The sequence below is a fragment of the Euleptes europaea genome, chromosome 7, assembly GCF_029931775.1.
Source record: "Euleptes europaea isolate rEulEur1 chromosome 7, rEulEur1.hap1, whole genome shotgun sequence".
In the NCBI taxonomy this organism is placed as follows: Eukaryota; Metazoa; Chordata; class Lepidosauria; order Squamata; family Sphaerodactylidae; genus Euleptes; species Euleptes europaea.
The window spans coordinates 60,725,367-60,741,673 of NC_079318.1; the positions used below are offsets into that span (position 1 = coordinate 60,725,367).

The 16,307-nt window shown below is 45.1% G+C and overlaps 1 protein-coding gene across 2 annotated transcripts in view; it reads right to left on the reverse strand.

Annotated features, from left to right (window-relative positions):
• Positions 1-16,307, reverse strand: part of LOC130480523 (phosphofurin acidic cluster sorting protein 1-like) — a 174,018-nt gene that overhangs the window by 31,583 nt on the left and 126,128 nt on the right. For both annotated transcript variants that reach the window (XM_056853081.1, XM_056853080.1), the window contains exons 3-6: positions 1,589-1,678; positions 1,130-1,255; positions 775-937; positions 283-374 (exon numbers count right to left, since the gene is read on the reverse strand). In XM_056853081.1, the coding sequence (XP_056709059.1) occupies positions 283-374; positions 775-937; positions 1,130-1,255; positions 1,589-1,678 (471 nt within the window). The remainder of the gene's footprint in view (positions 1-282; positions 375-774; positions 938-1,129; positions 1,256-1,588; positions 1,679-16,307) is intronic.

Genomic DNA, 16,307 nt, shown 5'->3' on the forward strand with positions numbered 1-16,307 from the left:
ATAGATGTAGGCCTGATCATTTCCCACCAGGCACACTGATATTCCATTAAAATTATATTAAAGTGTGATGTGTTGCTGCAGCTGTGGTGCTGCTGCTTGCACAAGGAGAACTGCGCTAAGTACATCGTCCTTTCCACTCACAAGTGCTGGATCCAACCCATGGAAAAGTGCATTGAAATGAAGCTACACTGTTAGCTGAAAAAAGATAGCATGGGAAGAAGAAAAAAGATAAATACATAATCTTCTTGGAGAGAGGGTGACAGACAGAAGACAAACAGATACCTGGCCTTGCACTGCATCATCACTAGCTTCCTGCTCAGAGGAAAAGCTGTCATCTTCTTCTTCAGAGTAGTTATCAATATCTGGAGAGCGATCTGGAAGAGGAAAATGCAGTTGGTCAAACTGCCCTGAACCAGTGAGGCAAAGGGACAGGAGGGAGGAGTAATGGAAGAAACAGGCACAAAGAGTCAGCAAGCTTTAATGTATAGGACCAGAAACTTGTAGCAGATGATCAGGAGGCAGCGTTAAGCCACTGAAAGGGATGGCATAAGCTGAGGTGCAGAGTATATATATAAGCTCAGAAAAAGAAATTTTGGATTAACAGGGAAGGGAGATAGTGATGGGCGGACAGGAGATCAAGCAAAGATGAAGCTAAAGTGGAAGGCTGATAAGCCAAAGTTTCTAGCAGCCACAGCAGACATGAAAGAACTTCAATTAAACCCTGTCAGGCAGAGTTCTAAGAACATTTGGAGAGTCTGAAATATATATATTTACCAGAGGCTTTGATTTTGGGACCAGAGGGGACATTTCCATCTTCATGGTCAATGGGTTGGCTGGAGAGGGAGTAGATACTGATTTCAGCTACCCGGATGCTCACATCCTTGATGTTACTGTGTAGTCCCAGGAGCTGGCCTCCATCTGTTGGGTGCTGCATTACCTGAGTAGGGGACAAAGCGTGCTACAGGAGACCTCTGGAGCAGAGCAGTGCCTTCCCATTTAGAACAAGTGCTGCAACCAAACTTCTTTATGAGCACCTCCTGCTTCCCATCAGCTCTGGCACCGCCCAGAACTCACCATTCAGAGGTGGTGATTGACACAAAATGGCCGCCTCAGTCCCAGCTTCTCTTACCTCAGCCATGTTGATGATTCCCACTGCCAGTGTCTTGTAGCCCAGAATAGTTCGGTTCTTGTACCTCTTTCTGCGTTGGAGCATAATTTGGAGTTTGTTGCCATCTCTCTTCAGGAAGTGGGGATACTACAGAGGGGGAGACATACAAGTAAAAGCAATGGCTTGGCCTTTCAAACGCCCTCCAAGCCACCTTCCTCTGGGCTTCACCTTAACAGCCCTGCAAGCTTTTACAGCCATTCTAGTCTCCCGGGCATGTCTAGCTCGAACAGACCCTCAGAAGACCAATTATATCCTACACTATACACACGGAAGACAAAAGCCACTTCAGCAGAGACGCAAGGGAATTCCTAGTGTTGCTCTCTATTTCCTAAGGGCACGAATCTATTCAGAAGGCAAAGGTAGTAAGTGTCCTGGTTGCAAGACAATTCTCTGCTTCCTAACCAGTGAGGTTCAAATTACCTGCAACGAAAACGTTAATTCCAGGTCAGTCTCCATCAGGCCACCAGGGGGGAGAACATATTCATTGGATCTCAGGACTCTCTTTGAACCCTGTAACAAGACCAGGAGATGGGTGTGAAGAGCTTGTCAATGGTCACAAACTGAGGTGGTCTCGCTTTAGCCTCTGGAAGCAACCAGACCCGAGAATTTCATAACTTAGATTTAGCCCTCAGAACCAGAAGGTTTTCAGAGAGTTTATACAAAAAGAAGAAGGAAGAACTACTATAGATATTTTTTTGTTTTATAATGTTTAGCGAGTGCCTCTTCACACAAATACCTGAAGCAACAAGGTAACATTATGCCCAAACACATCCTGTAAATGTGAAGACTTTACTGTTAATAGGGTACTAACTTGCTTACAGCACCTGCCTATTCACTACAGCAGGTTAGTTTCTATAGCATAATATACTTCCAGCCCCTGGACCACTGTCTAAGGGGGGGAAAGTGGCCTCAGTGAATAGATAAGATAGCCATACCAGACAATTGACCACGGAAGACCCAAGATTCTACAAGGCTTGGACGATTAATCAGGAAAAATGTCTGGGTAATATTCATTACAAAATGCAAGATTTACAGAAAGGAAACTGCTATTACCAAGGAATCTAGAAGTATCAGCAATTTCCCCCTGCGGATTTAAGAGAAAGCTGATAAGTAAAATGTACATGGACTTGGAAGCAATTGAACAAGATCTCTCAGTACCCAGGAACACAGAATTAGCACTACAAAAGAAATTACTTCAGCGGAGGGATCCCAGGTACATGTAGTTCATAGATTCCTAACAGCATGTAAACAACAACAGTCAGGTTAGTCAACCAGAGCCATAAATGAGGCTGCCCACTATATCTCTGCATGATTTGCTGACCTGGACTCTCACAGGGCAGGTTAATTGCATCTCTGCATTTCTACATTAGATGAGATACAATCAAATGCAGCATATTGCTGACCGTGGGAAGAGGCTGCTCACTGCCTCTGTGCATGAGTAACTGCTCCTCTCCACCACTGAGGGGAGCGGTGAACAAGTTTTACTCTTATACATGAGAAACAATCCTTTATAAGTGTTATAATTGTTCAACAAATGAGAGGAGTATAAATCTTTTAACAAATAAAATAAGCACACCTCTTGTTTTAATTCAGACAAGTGAGTGTAACTTAAATTCCCCAGACTTGGCGGAGAGTGTTTAGATGTTCCTTCGCTGGCTGCCAGACCAGGGCCGTTGCTGAAACTCAACCGCCTGCTCCCATACTGTGGTGGGGGATTCTTTCTGCACTGGAAGAAGTTCTTTCTTGCCAATGAGAAATGTAGGGAAGGCCAAAGTGAAGCAACCAGGCCAAGTAATCCATCCGTCTCAAGTCATTAAGTGACTTGGGCATTAACTTGAGTCCGCTCAAATATTACACAGATCACTCTAGTAAGAGCTCTGCTTCCAGCAGGATTAACAGCAACCTGGCTTAACGTGAGAGAAAGGAAAAGGATTAGCCTGTGTAAAGTTTCAGGAGTGTTTCAACAGCTCTCACACATGCCCACCAATGCTCTCAGACTTTATGTTAGTAATGCCCTTTTAATTAGTTTAAAAATAATATTAATCCGGTGATTGTTATCAAAACAGGTCCCTGGAAGAGTCCACACCTGAAAGGGTGACACAGTGCTCTAGTGTTAGCCTGGGAGACAAGACACAGCAGCCACAGGTTTTTGTTCTAGAGGTGGGCAGCCCTCAGAACTGTGGGGCCTCCTTTTCTTCTTTTGCCAGCCCTGGATTCTGCCAGCCTGAGCCAGCTACAAAACGGTGGCTCCAGTCAGCCATGTCAGTTGCAATTACAGGCTCAATGAACGCAAGATGCCAGACTCCACAAAAACGGGAGCAGATGAAGTCATACATCAGGATGCTAGACAGTCTAGATTCTTCCAAAATGCAATTGACAGGATGTCTTTACTATTCTCTTTTTTCATATTTGGGATCTTTTTGAGTGTGTACAATATTTATTAAAAGGTTCAGAGCCCCAGCCCAGTATCTGATACACAAGCCTTTCCCCCTACTGAAGCTTTAATTTTGCTGGTTTTCCCTCTGAGCAGCAGTGAATGTGCAGCAGCCATCCATTAATCTAAGGGAAGGGAGGAGAACACAAATCAGGGTTTGTTAATAGATCACTGGCCAATGTTCATGACCTGCTGGCTACTGCAGTCCTTACCAACACACACACAGGGCACATGCAAGGGTTTACAGGGGGCATCTCCCCTTTTCCTGATTCCTTCTCTTCTTCTTACGCACCAGCCAGCCTCCTTTCATTTGCACCCGTCTTCAGTTTTCTCTCCCCACACAGCCATTCTCCCAGGAAAAGTCTTGATAACTTGCGCAGTGGCTGCCAACAGCATGCCATGCATAGCTGTGTGGCAGTTGGCGGGCTGGGCCCAGTTGCGCGGCGGCTAATGTCACAAGGCCAGGCCACGTGCTGTGGGTAGTAAGTCTCTGGCAGTCACCACCAAGCCAGTCCCCAGTGAGTCCTCTTCCATCAGCTGACATGAAGGGGGAGGGTGGCAGGACCCTTTCCAGATGGTTTTGGCCTTCAAATCCACCTCTGCTCCCCGTCCCCAGGCTTTGCTTTACAGAACCAAGAACTGGAAAGCTCAGTAATATTGTTGTGGTTGCCTAGCAGCCTCCAACATGGTCAGAGAGCTCAATGGGCATTTCCCCTTAAAACCGCAGGCAGTGTTTCTGTTATTTTGGGGGTTTTTAATTCCCCATTTGTTTTACAGATTTCAGAGGATTTTATTTTTGTAAATTTGGAAGTTCTTTCAGGCTTTAGAGAAATACCCCCATCTGTCCCTAGCTCCAGTTTGCAGATCTATTAATCCACACTCTAAACCCAGTATGGAATTAAGATATATGCCAAGCAGGAGACCTGCAAGACTTGAGAGAGGGAGACCATCCTTTTACATTCTCCTCCCTCCCCTATTGCTTCCCCTGTGGGCACTTTCCCTGCCTTTCACCCCTCCCCCCACATCTAGGGTTGCTAGCTGGTGGCGGGCAAACCCCCGGCAATTGCCCCCTATGCCCGTCAACCACCTGAGGGTCGGCGGGCAAGCGTGCACACGTGCAGCACTTCCGGTTTAGAACCGGAAGTTCCGCTTCGCCAAGGGGCCTTTACCTTTTAGTTTTAGTGGTAAAGGGCCACTTTACCACTCAAACGAAGAGGTAAAGGCCCTTTGCGAGGTGGCACTTCTGGTTCTAAACCAGAACTGCCGCATGTGCGCTGGCACGTGCGGTAAAGGGCCACTGTACCACTCAAACGAAGAGGTAAAGGTCCTTTGCGAGGCGGCACTTCCGGTTCTAAACCGGAAGTACTGCGTGTGCGTTGGCGCGCACACATGCACCCACTTAAATGCGAAAGCCTCCTACCGGAGGAAAAGAGGGACCTGGCAACCCTACCCAGATCCCTGCCTCCCTTTGTGGCCCCTTCCTTATTCTCATGCTTTTCCTGCTTTCCACCACCTCAGCTCCTGCCTCCTCCTCCTCCACCTGGGCTCACCCAGCTATGTCACCTTGCTTTCCCTCCCCACTGCCTCACTGACCACTCGCCTGTTCACCAGCCCACCTGCTTCCAGCCTGCCCACTCACTCGCTCGCTAGCTGGTGAACCTGTCTATATAACGTCTGCCTGCCTGGCTCACTCGGTGGTGGCTTCTCCTCCCCTCCTCACTACCTCCTCCCTTTCCCCCCTCTACCTCCTGGCAGCAGGATCCCTCAGGTGCCGCTCAACCTCCACCTTCTCCTCCTGGCCACCTCCATTCCATTATCACCATTGTCTCTATCTCTAATTGTCCCTTCTCTTTCCTTGGCATTGTCTGCATTTGCACGGACAATGCTCCTCCATTTGGATTAAATCCCCCCCCCCATTTTAAAAAACGTCCGGCATTTTTCTGGCAAACTTGTGGAATCCCTAAGGCCTGTAGAAAAATATCTAGCAGGTACCTCACCCCGTTCTCTAGGTCTATCGATCCACATGGGGACCTGGTTCACTATTAAATATAGAATGCTGGTCAGGTGGGCCTCATTGATTGAGAACAGAGACCCTCCCTAGTTCCATACACCCTGTTTTATGGACCAAGTCCTGTTCCTTTCATTCTGCTTGGATCTATGTGGAAGATCCCCAGACCTAACAACACCCACCGAAAACATCTCACCTCACTGCTGGTCAAGTGCCCCCAACTGCTCCATACTCTCAGAAAGTCAACAGAATTTACTTTATCAAAGGACAAGGCCCCTGGGCAGGTCTGAATTTATGGCAAAAGCACTGACAGCATGCCTCTGATAGATGCTCAGCATAGTCCAAATGAAAGACAAGCCAGAAAGAAGGAATGGAAAATTACTGAAGCTCAGCAGGGCTAATTTGGGATTGACTTGAATGAATGAAAACAGTCCTAGCATGTTAACTAAGTCACTGCTGGGAGAAAGGGGGAACAATGACCTTGGAGTCCTTGCTGAGAAAGGTGGAGGAATTATTTGCTCCTACAGGACTTGCACTGGTATCTTCCAACATGACTTGAACACAGGACTATGGCCCAATGGAGGCAGACCAGGACCCAGAAGGGGTATGTTTAAAGCTCAACCCATACACATAAAAGAACAACAACCTACTCTGGAGGCTATTTCGAGGATGAATAAAATGAAAATTGCAGGTCTATTTTTGCACACACAGTATAGGTATTAAGGACTGAATCCAATGGAGCATTTCTATAGAAGGAAGGACTTAGATAAATCCCCCCCCCTCATTTCAGCCCAAAATATCCCCTCAAAATGCTGTTCTTGGGGGTCCCTTTCCTCCAGGAGTAGCATTTCAGGGGACATTTGTGGGTGCAGAGGAGCATCGAGAAAGCCATGCTTCATGGATTGAAATCCTTTTGTCCATAGCAACATGCTTCTGGATCCATGACTCAATCTAGAATTGAGTCTCCAGAAAAAGCATTTAACATGGCATGTTTCTGGGTGTGTCAACCTTCACATCTGAGTGCTATTAAATTACACCTATTATGTCTCAACTGTCGATAATGAATTACTGGTGGTGATGAATGGAAATGGGGTAAAAACCTGAATGCCAAAATTATCTCCCAAACATTGCCAACTTGCTATGAAATGGCTGGAAAATGTATCTGTGTCAGATAGAGAAACAGAACCCGTACAACTGAGTGAGTCCCGGAGCCTTAAGGAGACAGAACTCTGTTGCCTACATATCCTTCCTCAACAGAAAGGAAGGATGCGGAGGAAGGGGAGGGAGGAAGGAAGAAAGGAAGAAAGGAAGAAAGAAAGAAAGAAAGAAAGAAAGAAAGAAAGAAAGAAAGAGAGAGAGAGAGAGAGAGAGAGAGAGAGAGAGAGAGAGAGAGAGAGAGAGAGAGAGAGAGAGAGAGAGAGAGAGAGAGAATGCATACACAAAAAGCCAAGAGCCCAAGGCAGCCTTTTGCAGAGCAAAAGCCTTTTGTAGAGCAAAAATTGTAAAGGAAGCCATAAAACTCTTCATTGGATGTTAACATTTCAGCTGCCCAGTGATGCCCTTTCTAAAGCTCTGGATGCTGTTTCATTGCTGACCGCCCCCCTGTTCCTATTTTATTTTGCCTCCCCTTAACACTTTATTCTTAAATTTGCACCTGCAACCATTGGGCTTCAGAATTTTTTCCCATGTATTCCCACAATTCAGGGATTCTCAAAACAGGAATTCCAGCTGAGCTGACAAGTGGCCACGATGGATTACTTACTTGCTTTCCCTTTGGCAGGCTAAACTCCTTTAATCCAACCTTTTGTAACAACTGGTCCAGAGTTGGCTTGGACGGAAACTATTAACCTGCACCCTAAATTCTGGTTGCCTCCAGGAAGGACCTCCCAGGCTGCAGTGAAGTCCATAAACATATTAGCCTAGGTAGCAGTTCTGTGTCAACAAGGCTCTGATATAAAGGAGAGGCTCTGTTGGACTGTGTCAAGATGCTCCATCTTGGACCCATTCCCAGGCAAGGGAATGTAGAAGCTCTAAGTAAGGATTAGCTAGCAATACACCTATTTGACTCTTTTTTAAGTGTTCTGCCTGGTTTCATCTTGTCTATAGATTGTTTCCAAGTATCTGTGCTTTCTAGGCTATATAGACAGATACATAGTTATTAAAGTTCTTTTACTTTCAGGACCTCAGAGGATGTAGTTTACTAAGAACTGCTTAGGAAGAATCCTACACAGAGGTTTTCAACACCAGATCCCCTTGGTGCTCAGCCAGTTCAGAGCGCAACGCTGAACCCTGAGAGGTGGGGTAGGGTGAAGGTGGCAGAGGGATGCTGAGAGCCAAGGCAGGTCTGTGACGGTACCCCCTCCCTGTTTTCAAAATTCCAGAAGTGTCCACAGCAAAGTTGGGGATCCATGCTGTCTAAGGAAAGACAGCTGCACATGTTACTTCTTAGGGTGAACATATATTCCAGGAACCACCACTCCTGGCACAAACCCATGGGCAAGCTGAGATCAGCCTGGCAATCTCTTCTGATCAGACCTCCATCACAGATGGTCCATCTGGCTTCGGTCAGAAATCAGGTGCTCTTTGTGGCTGTCCCCAACCCCTCGACTACGTAACCCTGAGACCGTTGGCAATATATATCTCAACCTTCTTAGCATTTACAGAAGCCTTCAAAATCTGGCTATCCCAGAGGGCTTTCTGATTGCAGGTACTAAGCTTCTAGCCTCTGAAATAAACATTTATTGCTTGACAAAGTTATAAATTACAGGAGCTGTGAAAGGAGGATGAATGTTTCTTAAGCTTTTGGTCCCTGATCACAGGGTGAATTTCAACTGTTTTCTAGTAAGTTATTCTAAAATCATAGAGATGGTCTTTAACTTTTATTCTTGGTCACCCTGAGCCTGCTGGAAGGGAGGGATAAACATGTTTAAATTATTGTTTTGTACATGCTATAAACATAACGTTGCAAAATACATCTGCACCGGCTGGGATCGTGACTGCTGCTCCCTGGAGTGCTGACCTACAAACATGAGTTTGCCAATGTAATGTATGAGGTAGTTTTCGAGGGAATTCAGTCTGCAGTGGTCTTCAGACTGCACCCAACATGGTCCATGTGCTGCAGAGTGAAGGACCATGCTCCAGCCGGAATGCATGGAATTTCTGTTTCTCAAAAGCCTCTTCTATAGCTGCTAGAAGATTCTTAAACAGGCCTATTTCTCACCCCCCCCCCCAGACATATTCTTTTCCATGAGAAAAAGAAGGGGTTAAAAACTGAAGTTCCTAAATCTCAAAGTGTTGCGCGGGGGTGGGGGGGAGCGAGAAACAGGAACCATAAGCAATGATGCAGCAGGCATTATGGGATCAACTGTGCAAGTAATCATTTAAACAGAATGGAAGTATTAGCAGAATGGAAATATCAGTAAAAATGCCTGAATGGTACATTAACAGCTCTGTCCTTTCTGCCACCCTTACCCGCAGGCTGCTGTTCACAATGGAAACTATAAAAAACCTTTAGCCTCTTTTGGATGATGTTGACTACACTGCATTTCGGGGAGGGGGGGAAATTACTATTAATTTAAGTGAAATGCCCCATTATGCCCTGGTTGCAATAAACCTCTAATGTTCTTGTGGTCCTTCTCTCTTAACCCTGGCACTTCCAGACAAGACTGGGAACTCAAAGTGAGAAGGCAACTGTTCACACCAGTTTTACTGGTGGTATGAATTGTACCACAACAAATTAGCCACCACCCTTCCGTAGGTTATTTATTCTCCCCAGAAATCACTAGGAAAACATACATGTTGGGTTAGTCTTTGGACTTTAATTTCTGGCTATTCCTGAACGTTTAGGAGACTTTCTACAATATAGAACAGTTGAGACATAAAGATAGCGCAATAAAGTGCTAGTACAATAATTTGAGATCAGGACCTGTCTATTAGTTTTTGTTTGCTTACTGAAGTACGAAAGAACATGACCATGTGCTCTATAAATGAAAGGATAAAGCCCCTTGGCACAGAGTGGAAAGATGCAGTACTGCAGTCAAGAGCTTTCCTCACTACCTGAGTTTGATCCCGGCGTAAGTTGGTTTCAGGTAGCCAGCTCAAGGCTGACTCAGCCTTCCATCCTTCTGAGGTCAGTAAAATGAGTACCCAGCTCACTGGGGGTAAAGGGTAGATGACTGGGGAAGGCACTGGCAAACTACCCCGTAAACACAGTCTGCCTAGTAAATGTTGGGATGTGACGTCACCCCATGGGTCAGTAATGCACCTTTTACAAGCCAGTGTAATTCTAAGATACTTTCCTGATCTATTACAAGGGCAGATAACAAGGGCACAGTAGTTTCAACATTCAATTTCCAGCAGTAAGGCACTTGTAGCTACTGGAAAATAGAAACCTTTACTGCAACACCAGCCTGGGAGTATAACACTCGGGCACAGGTGTCTCTCAAGAAGTGAGAACTGAAGATGTCTATGGGTGGCACATCAGCTCAGAGCTGATTAACTGAAGATAATTTTTTGTAACTTCAGGCCTATCCATTACATAGAATCTTATATAGTCCTCCAGGGAGACTTCAGAGGGGTAGCTGTGCTAGTCTATTACAAGAAAAGCAAATACAAATCTTGTGTGGCCCTCTAAATCAGACAAAATTGTATTCTGCCATAAACTCTTGTCCACAAAGGCTTATGCTGAAATAAAAGTTAGTCAGACTTAAAAGTGCAACAGAATCCCCAGATTTTAGCTCAGCCTTGCAGGTGTGTATAAATTTATGATGGACAGTAAATCAGTTATTTTGTGAGAGACTGTCCACAAGAATTAATATTTCACTTCAACAGATACGAAGAAACAGCTTATCTATGGAAAACTCTTGATGAAAGGATAGAAAATAAGTGTAGAATGTTGGATAACTCTTGTTGTAAAGATAACACCTAAGATTAAGTCATCAAACACTCTTAAAGAACAAAAGAAAGCTTGGAGGAAACAGGAACAAAAGCATCACTGGAACGTGAAACCAGAAAAGTATATGCCATTTTGCCCTCAGACTATGGTGGCCATTGTGCCCTCAGATTAAGGTGGCTATTTGGTCCATAGACAAACTAGACAAGCTGTGAATAATTCATGACCGAGATGCCCCTCAATGTTTTAAAACACTAATTAGTAGCACCATGCTGTACTTGTTCTTTTCCTCCACTGGAGCCAAGTATAGTTTCAGAGAGGCTTTTAAATTATAAAAGAGATATGGGGTTTATATCCTCTCTCCCCCAGTAACCTTCCCATGGGCCTGATCCTTTTTTCAGAAAATGTGAGCGCACCTTATCTTGGAAGTCTTGTGTCACAACTAATTTGGCCTCCCAGACAATTGCCACTTAACTGACATTAGTTATATTACTCATGTCAACAATCCCTTTCCAAAGACATTGAGGGAGGTGACCCACAGTAGCTCATCCCAGTGGCTCTTGAAATTTACACTAATGGGATCCACTCTCAGAACTGTACTTACTTTGAAAACAAAATAGTTGGTTCTCACCCCACAGGCTGACCACCCAATCTCAAACCTCCCACAATCCACTGCTGAGTCCTGATGCAGAAATACTGAATTACTTGTGTCTTCTTGAAGAGCTACAGCAACCTTGGCCTGAGATGGGAGATACAGGCAATCACACAACTGCTTCATCATGTGCTAAATATCATATGGATGTCTTCAACATACTTATCTGGTTGAGCAAACTGGGACAAAGTTAAGGATGTAAGTAGTTCAGCATATTCTGAGTATGTGGCAAAGTAAAACAACCGTCGTAGGAAGATAAATGTATGACTAGTCTACCCGTCTTTGGGGAAAGCACTCAGATGTACCATCTGGCATTACAACAGTACATGGGAATAATGCTACATTGTGGGTCAAATCTGCTGAATCCTCTTTACCATTCTGGATCCTGCAGATGGCAAAACATTTTGCTCCTCAACATTAATCTTCCAGGCTTTTCTGCTCTCTAAAAACATTAGTTTTAACATTCAGAGGTGAATGTTTCTTGTGTTAATTTCTGCCCTTCCTTTTCTTTCTTTCTTGGTTCTTTGGGCGTTATCCAACTCCCTTAACAGCTGCTGTTACACCAAAACAATCACCCACGAATGTAGTTGACACATAATTTTTATTCTTCCACCTGTATGGAAGCATAAAGAGAAGCATTTTGTATAGTGGAAATCAGACACGAAAGAAAACGGTGTCTGGGCCATCCTTGGCTTCTGTGACACCCTCTCACCTCTCCAATCTTGCTCACTTCCCTCAAGGAAACATGAGTTTCCCCCTTTGACACTCACAAACATATTAAATTGTTCCCCAAACTGAATTCTTCGCTCTTAAGAGCACTGCAGCTGCACAATGCTCCTGCTGCCACCCCGATGCAGTGGAGACTGCAATGCCTTTTTAAAAAATTCCTTATTTTGTAATTCCTTTCAATTCTGACATCAAGTCAAAATGGGCAAGCGGGAGACTAAGCAGCACTGCATTAAAGCTTGGGATGGCAAGAACTTCTACACACCTCAAAGCTTTGGAAAAGGTATGGGGTGGGAGAGGAAGAGGGAAATGAGATCAAACACATTGCCTAAAGACACAGGGCAACTCTGCACTTCACACTACCAGTATGAAGAGACCACAAAGATACACCTTTAAACATCTATGTGTTAATTGGGCCAGGGTTTTCCAGAGGCTTACATATCTCAGCTTACCACCTTACTTATTCTAACCTTGTCACTACTCTAGATCTCCAACTATTTAAAAAACGACATCCCTCCCCACAAAAAAACAGCTCTCCCCGTTTTTTAAATTGAACTAATGGGGGTGGGGGAGGTAAGCAGAACTGTCTAATTTTCATAATACATTCTGCAGTATTTTCAAGAAGATGTCACGACACGGACACACAGACATTACATAGGCAAGTACCAGTCCATTCTCAACCCCACAGTAAACCAAACCTCATTATATTGCAAGTCACAGCGGGAGGTTTAAGCCAGCATTAGGGAATTGCTATCACACAGACATCTCCATTTGTATTCATAAAGCAGCTCTGGGTGTTTGGGCAGTTCCATTCTGGCCTGTGTTTGAATCGGAACGGGCCCCCATCGACACAAGGCATTCTACTAAAGTTGCAAAGCTGTTTCCATTCTGAGTCTTTGTGTCCTAGATTCTAAAAAGCCTCAAAAATGTTCCCCTTTGGGGCACATGTTTTCTATTTTCTGAACATGTTTTTGTTTGGTTTCAAAGAAATCGCTCCAGTCCTTTGAGTGAAACAAAAAGGTAGAGGGAAAAATATTGTCTTGTTTACTGCAGGGAAGAATGAAAACAGCTGAAATCTGGGGTGTGAAAATGATAAAAGTTAATTCTAAGCACCACACAATTTGTAAACATGGGGGAAATTAGACCTGAATTAAGAAAATATGTAGAAAAGTCTACATGGATGCACCAGAGAGCCATTAATTTTTAAGTAACAGCAATCTGGGCAGTGGAAGGCTACATTCAGCTGGTATTCCCCCCCCCCCCCCATCTGTTCCAACCATGGTATTTATTTCTATATGAGTTCCTACTATGGCAGCACTTGTATCTTACAGCGGCAAATACTGAGTTAGTGCGAGAAAAGGAAAATATAGGCTGCAATACCAGGAACAATTTCCTGAGATTAAGCCCCACTGAATAAAATGAGACTTAACTACTCGACCTGTTTAGGATTGCTTCCACAGGGAGAAGGGAGGGGCTGTGGCTCAGTGGTAGAGCATCTGCTTGGCATGCAGAGGGTCCCAGGTTCAATCCCCGGCTTCTCCCATTAAAGGGACTAGGCAAGTAGGTGATGTGAAAGATTCCTGCCTGAGACCCTGGAGAGACGCTGCCAGTCTGAGTAGACAATACTGACTTTGATGGACCAAGGGTCTAATTCAGCATAAGGCAGCTTCATGTGTTCACAGCTGCCCACAGTGGCCTAAGGCATTATTTTATTCGAACAAATGTAATCCTATTTTAATCTGGCAGATGAAAAATAGCCTTCTTAGTCTGCACTCTTGCATTTAAACCCAGTCCTAAACCCCAGATGCTGATATGTGTTGTTGGCATGGCACTGCTAGTCAGTATCATGCTTCTTCAGTAGAGAAAACAAATGCAAACAGACCTAACTCCAAGGAGCTCGTAGCAACTGCACTGGACTCAACCGAGGCACCACCCATGCCCATCAAGCATGGAGTAAACATGAAACCTTCTGATTTATTCCAAGAGAGATGGAAGCTGTTCTATCAATATTATTCATTTCACTATGTTTATCTTAAAATGATTTTAGAGCCTACAGTCTTAAATCATATGGTAAATATCCACTTGCAATTTTACATATATAGGTATGTCTCACTGCGTTATTATGTTTATCACAATCCAATTTGGGTTATAACTGAGTTTGTGCATTAAGAAGAGAAGAAATGAAGGAGAAGAAAAGAAGACAGGACAAGAAATGTTGAAAACATTCGATATTACTTTAATAGGCAGTTTTTAATGTATTAGTGAGTTTGCCACAACATATTCTGGGTGCCAAGGAAGGGGGGGAGAAGAAGAAGATCAGCAATGCCCCATGTCAGCCAGATATGGACGCCAGCAACTGAAGCCACCTCACCCCCCATAAGTCACCCTGGCCCCACCCACCCACAGAACACAAAAAGGGGCTGGATCCAGACTAAATTGTCCACTAATGGAGGAGGTGGGATAATTTTAACCAATCCCCTTCCTGCTGCAGACCCGATTTGCCTTTCGTGATGTCCCGGGGGGGGGCAGTCCCCCAGGAGCAGAATTTCAGAGAGATCAGTGGGCTGAAGCGGGACATAGGCAGTTGTGTCCCACTGACAGAAGGGCCTTGCGTGAGCAGAAAAGTTAGTCTAGATCCAGCCCAAAGGAAGGAACAAAGGAAACGCAGCAATCTCCACTGCATGGAAGACTCTGGTGTGGCCAAAAGGAGCCTTGTGCCTACCATATTCCTAGAAATTCCACAGGTGAGCATTCTGTTGCCCTCCTGAAAATACACATCCTTCCAACAGGTGGACACACAGGGAAAGAAATGGGGCCACTCCAACCACATCTTCCAGTTACCTCAAGCTCAGAGTGGAGAGCGAAAGCCCACGGCTTCTCCTAAGCATGGGTCCAGGTCTTGAGGAGGTGGGGGGGATGCTCCAAGGAGTAGCCTTTTGCAAGGCAAGAGGGACACAGATAATGAACAAGAGAACTCTTTGTCATGTAACCTGGATGGTTTATCACAAACTGGGAGAGATGCGGGAGATTGTGACCCAGAATAGCTTTCCCCAATCCATCGCTAAGCAAAAATGAAGGACCCCACACACACTCATGCTCATCCCATTCTGATGACAGCTGAGATTAGTAACAGGCAGAGGGGTGGGTATAGATGTATCTATGTCCCAATGCCCCCCACAATTAAAAAAAAGAGGTTCAGCTCTGAAACAATTCAAACATTTACTGAACAGCATGAGGAATGGAGCTCTGAAGGCCAGTATGGAATTGATAACTCTTCTGGTCTGGCAAGGTTCTTGTGCCTTTAAAAGCAATGCTGAGAGGCAGCAAAATCACAGATAGAGCTGTCCCTATCACAGCATGCCCATGACAGGTGCAACTGTACTGGTCAAGCAACTGTCTGTGAAGCAGCTTGCAATGCAGCAGGAGCCCTCTAGAACTTGGTCGTGTTGTAGGATCAGCAGGTGTTCGGCACTTGCACTTGGTCGTGTTGTAGGATCAGCAGGTGTTCAGCACTTGCACCAGGGTCCATTCTGGCCTCTACCCTTGTTTGAACGCTGCCTGAAAAGAGCAAAAAGAGACATTAAGAGCAGTCATGAATGAAGTTCCAAGTAGCAATAAACAGTGTATGGGTTCAAGCAATCTGCACATGGCGGTGAACTTTGGGTTTGAGAAAGCAGCACTCTTCCAGCTCCTATACCTCTTACCCTTGTGTGGGGGGGGGAGTGTCCCACTCTTTAGGTTTCTCCTGGTGGAGAACTTAGAGGCCAATATTTACCCATTCTTTTCAGGGAGCTGCACTGGAAGTCTGGCTTCAGATTCTGTTGGTGCTGCTATGAGGGACTCTAATCCTACAAGGAAAAAGGTAGCATGAGTGCAGTAGTATTAATGGATGGAGGAAAGTTTGTTTAGTCAATATGTAATATCTACATGCTCTCGGGGAGGGGGGTACAGGAAGTCACACTCTAAGGAACCCCCGGTCCCTTGCTTACCTGTGTGTGATGCAAGATCTTTGCATCCCTAGTTGGAGGAGTGGAGACAGTCCATGTTGATGTTTGTCCCAATGAACTACCTGTAAGGGTTCTCAGTACAGCATGGTTAGCAACAAGCTGTTTGTACAAAATGCCCTTTCCCCAGAGCTGCTACCCCCTAAGTCCCCCCCCCCCGGTGAGTGTTCTAAGTGTGCCCAACATGAGACCAGACAGGTATAGCCCCAAGCAGCATGCCTTATCTTCTGAGAAATAGAAGTCCTCGCTGAGGTTAGGAGAGCCATCACTGGCTGCAGACTTTGTCAACAATGGCTTGGAAGGTGTGGGAGACACGGAGGGGAAAATTTCTTTTCCACTCCCATCAACTTAAGTGGGAATATTTACACTTATATTAGCATTTTCGCCTAACGTGACACTAATGCTACAAATGAGATGTGGGCTG